General features: G+C 42.5%; 1 protein-coding gene across 5 annotated transcripts in view; it reads left to right on the top strand.

Moving 5' to 3' along the window:
- The first annotated feature begins 3221 nt into the window (after window positions 1-3221).
- Window positions 3222-8076, top strand: part of l3mbtl1b (L3MBTL histone methyl-lysine binding protein 1b) — a 67385-nt gene continuing 62530 nt past the window's right edge. Inside the window, exon 1 of one of the 5 annotated variants that reach the window (XM_061915646.1) lies at window positions 3222-3458. Coding sequence is in view for 3 of the 5 variants with exons in the window: in XM_061915647.1 (XP_061771631.1) it covers window positions 4037-4207 (171 nt within the window). In the remaining 2 variants the exon portion in view is untranslated. Of the gene's footprint in view, window positions 3578-3958; window positions 4208-8076 lie in introns of those variants that run through there. The other 4 variants (XM_061915645.1, XM_061915647.1, XM_061915644.1 and 1 more) reach the window with 4 other exon arrangements.

Genomic DNA, 8076 nt, shown 5'->3' with positions numbered 1-8076 from the left:
TGACAAAAATAAAAAAGGTCAGTTTCCCATTCATTCATTCGCAGGGGGGCTGGAGCCTATCACAGCTGCCCAAACAACCAAAATTAAAAAGACCAAATAATGTGTTTTTTTTCACTATAAACCAGTCAATAATTTTCATGAAAGATACTGTATTTGAAAGAGTATTTGCTTATTACTGGAATAGCTGGAGTGGGTCTGTGATTGGCACGATTGAGTTGCGCAGAGATGTCCCCAGCCGATACACAGGCAAGCAGTACATGGCCACCGGATCGGACCGGACCCCCTCCACAAGGGAGAGTGGGACATAGGAGAAAAAGAAAAGAAACGGCAGATCAACTGGTCTAAAAAGGGAGTCTATTTAAAGGCTATATATGTATATATCCATCCATCCATCCATCCATTTCCAGTGGCAGAATTTAATATACAAGTATTCATTTGGATGAATGCTCCAAAACACCAAAATTCATCTATTTATTAAACTTCTTCAACTTCTTCTTCTTCAGATTTTGGCATGTTCTACCTACCACATTGTTCACCGGATTCAAACCATTCCTACTTCAAACTGTTCTGCCTATTCGGGAATAGCGGGCTTACCCTTGACAAATTCCAAAAATTCACAGATTTCCCAGAATTCCGGGACATTTTTGCCATTCAAAAATGAATTGCCCATTTTTCATACTTGCACCATTTCCACATTTTTTTCAACCAATGCAAACCATTCTACCTTCAACATATTCCACTCATCCTGTAAATTCAAACTATTATTTTTCCAAATTCAAAAAAATTCCAAGAATTCCCGTATTCTTAAATCCTTTTTTGTGGCGACTACTCCTTCCACATTTTTCAACCCACTTCAATATTTCCACCGTCCAAACATTCTTCTAAATCAAGACAAAGACGAAGTTGTTTTTCGAACTGGAAAAATTTCCGGTTTTCCCGAAATTCCAGGAATTCCTTACTACAATTTCTCAATTAAAAATGTTACTACTTCAACATTTCTTGACCGATTTGAAAAATTGCAACACCAACCATTTCAAGTCATTCAGACCATTCAATTTATTTATTTTTACCATTTAAAAAAAAATATATTGCCTTTTTCGAAATTCCCGATTTTTTGGGAAATTTCCATTGAAATTAATGGGACATTCTTCAAAGTTCCACAACTCCCACATTTTTTCATCTGATTCAAATGGTTCCAACCTCAAAATATTCTGCCTGTTTGAGAATTGCGTGCTGTACTTCAACAATTGTAAAAAAAAAATATCCAGGATTTCAGTTCAACGTTAGCATTGGAGCATTCACAAACAATTCCTTCAGGAATTGCCTCGTCTAGTTAACTGTTCATCTTTTAAAACATGTAATTGATATACGTGTGAAACACACAACTTTTGAATATTATTAGGTCCAAAAATTACACATTAAAATTAATATGTGACACAAAATCATTGCTGCAAATTGGAATACGTCAAGCTATTACATGTTCTAATTTTGAGGATCATGGATTAGTTTTTGAAACCCAAAATTTTCTAAAATTATAAATTCAAAGTTTTCATAAGCTGTAAGCTTATATCTAAATAAGTCTTGAAATAACTTGAGTTGCATGTTATGACTCCATCCATTTTCTTCCGCTTATCCGAAGTTGGGTCGCGGGGGCAGCAGCCTAAGCAGAGAAGCCCAGAATTCCCTCTCCGAAGCCACTTCATCCAGCTCCTCCCGGGGGAATCCCAAGGCGTTCCCAGGCCAGTCGGGAGAGATAGTCTTCCCAAAGTGTCCTTGGTCTTCCCCGTGGCATGCTACCGGTCGGACGTGCTTTAAACTCCTCCCTAGGGAGGCTTTTGGGTGGTACCCTGTGCAGATGCCCGAACCACCTCATCTGGCACCTCTCAGTGTGGAGGAGCAGCGGCTTTACTTTGAGTTCCTCTCGGGTGACAGAGCTTCTCACCCTATTTAAGGGAGAGACCCGCCACCCGGCGGAGGAAACTCATTTCGGCCGCTTGTACCCGTGATCTTGTCCTTTCGATCATAACCCAAAGCTCATGACCTTAGGTGAGGATGGGAACGTAGATCGACCGGTAAATTGAGAGCTTTTCCTTCCAGCTCAGCTCCTTCTTCACCACAACGGATAGATATAGCGTCCGCATTACTGAAGACGCTGCACCGATCCGCCTGTCGATCTCACGATCCACTCTTCCCTCACTCGTGAACAAGACTCTGAGGTACTTGAACTCCTCCACTTGGGGCAAGATCTCCTTCCCAACCTGGAGATGGCACTACACCCTTTCCCGGGCGAGAACCGTGGATTTGGACATGGAGGTGCTGATTCTCATCCCAGTCGCTTCACACTCGGCTGCGAACCGATCCAGTGAGAGCTGAAGATCCTGGCCAGTTGAAGCCATCAGGACCACATCATCTGCAAAAAGACCTAATCCTGCAGCCACCAAACCGGATCCCCTCATTTCCTGAACTGCTTCTCGAAATTCTGTCCATAAAAGTTATGAACAGAATCGGTAAAAAATGTTATGAGTCTATGTCATGTATCAGTTTCACCGTGCAAATGTCATTGCTGGAATAAACAACCCTTTGCACAACAATATATATTTTTTCAGTTTCACTCTGCGATGAGGTGGCGACTTGTCCAGGGTGTACCCCGCCTTCCGCCCGAATGCAGCTAAGATAGGCTGGAGTGACCCTCCCGCGACCCCGAACGGGACAAGCGGTAGGAAATAGATGGATAAATGGACCTGAACGTGTCAATTCTTACTTTTATCAAAAAGTGGTCACCTACTACCATCTAGCGGCCAAAACATGACACTACAACAAAGCCGCAGCTTCTCGCCTGCACTGAAAGCTAGCGTGTCTTTGTTCGCTGACACGACTTCTCCTTTCTCATTTTCCCTAAAAAACACGACAAAGGAACACAACAGTTTGTGTTTATAACGCATATTTACGACTGACTGAAGTGCTTGGAGCTAAAAGGCGCCTTGCAGCCTTAGACGAGGACACGGGCGTGTGCAGGTTAAATAAGGACAAGGCGTCAAATGTAGCAAAAATGAACAAAAGTGTGTCAAGAAATTATGATATTTAGACACATTGTGCACATTAAAATAACTTAAGTGCTTCACTATGAAAGAAGCACACTGTCGTTGGTTAACTTAAACAGAAAATAAGAAGGGGATTGTGTAATAACAAATGCAAGTAAACACGTTTTGGAGCTCGTTGCCGTTAACAGTGGACAATATATGCGCACGGTTCCATCCAAGCCCCGTTGCTATTGTGGAACATCGCCGGGGCTGAAATGAGTTGCTGTAATTTATCGCCATGCACAATTGATCACCGATTGTAAACTTTTTTTTGTTTTTTTTGCGCAGAAAGCCAAACTTGTCAAGGCAGCGCATCTCCCGCGCATGCGCAGCCTCCTATCTCCAGCAGCTCGAAATAAGAGTTAAAAGAGAAACGAGGTGAGTTCCACATTTTAACAAAAAAAAAAAAAAAACATCAACACGCTGCGTCGGGAAAGGTGATTTGTTGCAAGTTTGGAGCGTCGCTGTTTTGCCAAGAAGGCTGTCTCTTGTTTGGCGTGAGTAATTTTCACTCAGATTTTTTTTGGCGAAGGGTGAGAATAAATCGTTTTCTCAAGTTTTTTATAAAAATGTAAAAACGCAACAATGCCGAATACAGTAAGAGTTGCTCGGCGTGACACTCAGTCTTACTGGCCATGTGTTGAATATTGGAGAGTCGTGGCACGTCTTTCCCGGTTGTTATTACCCGGTCAACTTATTCCTTAGCAGGCTGCGTCCAGTCCCAATGCTATGCTATCCGCTGGAGTTGAACGGAGCGAAGCTAGCTGACAGTTAGCTTGCTGTCAGCGCTACGAGCTAGCCAACATTCCGTGACAAGGGAGGGGGGGGGGAAAGTGAAGAAAATCACCATGGCTGAGGAAAACTACCAGTCGGGAGATTACACCGCAAACCTAGGTCTCTTCTCGGTGTATGCACTTTGTTTCGAGGCGTAACTTGAGTAATTGACTTAAGTTTAAATGTGTTGGTGGCCTCTTCCCCATACGCCGCCATTTTGTAGAAGACGAATGCTAATCATGGGCGCTCTCTTACGTGCACTTTATTTACGGCTGGATTTAAAACAACGTCTACAAAGTCGAGCTCAACCCCCCAACACACACCGACTCGGGTCGTTTGCTACTTTTCCCCAGGTTGGCGCCCTCAAACACCCGGGAACATCATCTTATTATAGTGTTAAGCCTGTGTCAGGACTAAAACGTTATATCGCAACATAAATGTGGCGAGGATGGTTTTGAGCTCATGTGGCGGCTGCGGGAAGCTGCGTTCTTTTAACAAGTGCTAAGTAAATCAACCCAACGCTTGTTCAGGTTGAGGCAAACGGACGCCTTGCGGAGATACGGTTAAAACAAGGAAAATGGGAACTCATGTAATCAACTTTAAGTTGGGATCGCTTTTCTTGCGTTTGCCAGTGGCCCGGGTGGAGGTTCGTGCCATTAGGCTCGTTTGTGGGCACATTGACCCTCTAGTTGGCCTGCAAAAGAGTGTTATTATTGCGTGTTTGGTGTGAAATCCAAGTGCATGGTGTATCCTGCAAGCCAACACACCGTTGCCATCTAGCGGTGATGTTGCATATCGCTGTTTACAAGTGACTGGAAGGAAACTTGAGGACTTACCGACTGACGAGTCCAAGAATACAGATCTGATAATATTATTTTAGCTTTTTTTCTCCAAATATTGCCATTTCAGGGTTTCTGCGAGTCATTAAAAGTCATTAAATGGATTTTGCCAAAATATATTGGTGGCAAAGGGGTTAGTGCGTCTGCCTCACAATACGAAGGTCCTGCAGTCCTGGGTTCAATCCCAGGCTCGGGATCTTTCTGTGTGGAGTTTGCATGTTCTCCCCGTGAATGCGTGGGTCCCCTCCGGGTACTCCGGCTTCCTCCCACTTCCAAAGACATGCACTTGGGGATAGGTTGATTGGCAACACTAAATTGGCCCTAGTGTGTGAATGTTGTCTGTCTATCTGTGTTAGCCCTGCGATGAGGTGGCAACTTGTCCAGGGTGTACACCGCCTTCCGCCTGATTGTAGCTGAGATAGGCGCCAGTGCGCCCCGTGACCCCAAAAAGGGAATCAGCGGTAGGAAATGGATGGATATTAAGCAATTTCATACAATTGGCAACAAAAAAGGCAACGAAACAAACCACCTGACTAAATTTTTCAAATTTGGGAAAAAATGCACTTCTATGTTTTGATGTTTACCTATTTAGGATGAATAAGGCAGAGGGGTTAATGCATCTGCCTCACAATACGAAGGTCCTGAGCAGACCTGGGTTCAATCCCGTTGTCAAGCGAAATAAGTGCCCAAGCGTGTCGAGGCATATATTTAGCGACTTAAGTGCGAAATATATGCCCACCCTATTGTGTGTATGGGACGGCTTGCCAAATAATTGTCTCTGTGGCCTCAGTGAGAGTGCATACGAGGTATACTCACTCATTGGTTAAACTTGGATTTGCTGATATTGTTAGCTAAAAGAAAAATACAGAATCATACCAAAGTTACTGTGATATATATTGTCTTAGGCTATTAAATATGGAGAAACGGCAGGATGAAACAAATAAGATCAGTAGTTTTAATGCCAAAAAACTGCCCGGCGCACTGGACTGCGCAGGTGCGCGCATGCGCACACACCCCCTGAGCACTTATTTCGGCTGGGCACAAATTTGGCTTGACACCGGGCTCGGGATCTTTCTGTGTGGAGTTTGCATGTTCTCCCAGTGACTGCGTGGGTTGCCTCCGGGTACTCCTGCTTCCTCCCACTTCCAAAGACATGCACTTGGGGATATGTTGATTGGCAACATTAAATTGGTCTTAGTGTGTGAATGTTGTGTGTCTATCTGTGTTGGCCCTGTGATGACGTGGCGACTTGTCCAGGGTGTACACCGCCTTCCGCCCAAATGCAACTGAGATATGGTAAATGGGTTGTACTTGTGTAGCGCTTTTCTACCCCTTTTTAAGGAGCCCAAAGCGCTTTGACAGTATTTCCACATTCGCCCATTCACACACACATTCACACACTGATGGCGGGAGCTGCCATGCAAGGCGTTCACAAGGACCCATCAGGAGCAAGGGTGAAGTGTCTTGCCCAAGGACACAACGGACGTGACTAGGATGGTAGAAGGTGGGGATTGAACCAGTTACCCTCAGATAGGCTCCAGTGACACCCTGCGACCCCAAAGGGGACAAGCGTTAGATAATGAATTGATGGAAGTTATTGACCTTCTAATTACAATGGTTAAAATGGATTTATATACATACATCCATCCATCCATTTTCTACCGTTTATTCCCTTTGGGGTCGCGGGGGTGCTGCAAATATACTTAATGAAAAATGTTTGTTGTGTTTGAAAGGGTTACTTGCATTACATCTTTATTATGTATTATGATTACATTAGTGCTACATTTGGCCACGCTTAGTGTAAACTTTTGAACTGTTCTACATTATCATTGTCAAATGCTTACAATTGTGTCTATATAAACAATTCGATTCTTTTAAGTATATAACAACCATCTGCAGTTGGACATGGGCATGAAATTAGAAAGTTGCATTAAAAAGCATTACATTAGATTTGCTGATACCAGCAGAAATCCTAAATATGTTGAATATGACTGCATTTTTTGCAGGCGTGGGATTCTTCAGAATTTATGTGGCGGCTGCGGGAATCTGCGTTCTTGTTACAAGTGCTAAGCAAATCAACCCAACGCTTGTTGACGTTGAGGCAAACGGACACCTTGCGGAAATACGGTTAAAACAAGGAAAATGTGAACTCAATTAACTTTAAGTTGGGAGTGATTTTCTTGTGTTTGCCAGTGGCCCGGATTGAGGTTTGTGCCAATAGGGTCGTTTGTGGGCACATTGATCCGCTAGTTGGCCTGCAAAAAAGTGTTATTGCCTGTTTAGTGTGAAATCCCGAAATGGATGGATGGATGGATGGATAGTGTGAAATTCAAGTGCATGGTGTATCCTGCAAGCCAGCACACTGTTGCCATCTAGCGGTGATGTTGCATATCGCCGTTTACAAGTGACGGTGGAAGGCAACATGAGGACTTACCAACTGACGAGTCCAAAAATATAGATCTGATATTATTTTACCTTTTTTCCCTCAAATATTTCCATATCAAGGTTTCTTCGAGTTATAAAAAACATTAAAAGTCATCACATGGATTTTGCAAAAAAAATGATGTCCAGAGGCATTAAACAATTTCATATGATTGGCAACAAAACAGACCACCTAACTCAGTTTTTCAAATTGGGAAAAATTCACTTCTAGATTTTATATCTACCTATTTAAGATGATTAAGTTATTGACCTTTTAATTACAGTGGTTAAAATGATATATTTATATATACTTAATGACATTTTTTTGTTGTTTGAAAGGGTTACTTGCATTATATTATTATGTATTATTATTATAATAGTGCTAAATTTGGCTACACTTAGTGTACACTTTTGAACTATTCAACATTATCATTGTCAAATGCTTACAATAGTGTCTATACTGACAATTCAATGCTTTTGACTATGTAACAACGATCTGCAGTTGGACATGGGCATGAAAATTGTTTTAAAGGCCTACTGAAATGAGATTTTCTTAATTAAACGGGGATAGCAGGTCCATTCTATGTGTCATACTTGATCATTTCGAGATATTGCCATATTTTTGCTGAAAGGATTTAGTAGAGAACATCGACGATAAAGTTCGCAACTTTTGGTCGCTAATAAAAAAAGCCTTCCCTGTACCGGAAGTCGCAGACGATGACGTCACCCGTTTGAGGGCTCCTCACATCCTCACATTGTTTATAATGGGAGCCTCCAACAAAAAGAGCTATTCGGACCGAGAAAACAACAACTTCCCCATTAATTTGAGTGAAGATGAAAGATTTGTGGCTTAGGATATTGATAGCAAAGGACTAAAAAAAAAAAAGGGCGATTACATTGTGAGCGATTCAGATGTTTTTAGACACATTTACTAGAATAATTCTGGAAGATCCCTTATCTGC

This window comes from Nerophis ophidion, linkage group LG11 (genome assembly GCF_033978795.1).
Source record: "Nerophis ophidion isolate RoL-2023_Sa linkage group LG11, RoL_Noph_v1.0, whole genome shotgun sequence".
Classification (NCBI taxonomy): domain Eukaryota; kingdom Metazoa; phylum Chordata; class Actinopteri; order Syngnathiformes; family Syngnathidae; genus Nerophis; species Nerophis ophidion.
The sequence above is the reverse complement of the archived record's forward strand: the minus strand, read 5'-3'. Positions and strand labels throughout refer to the sequence as shown.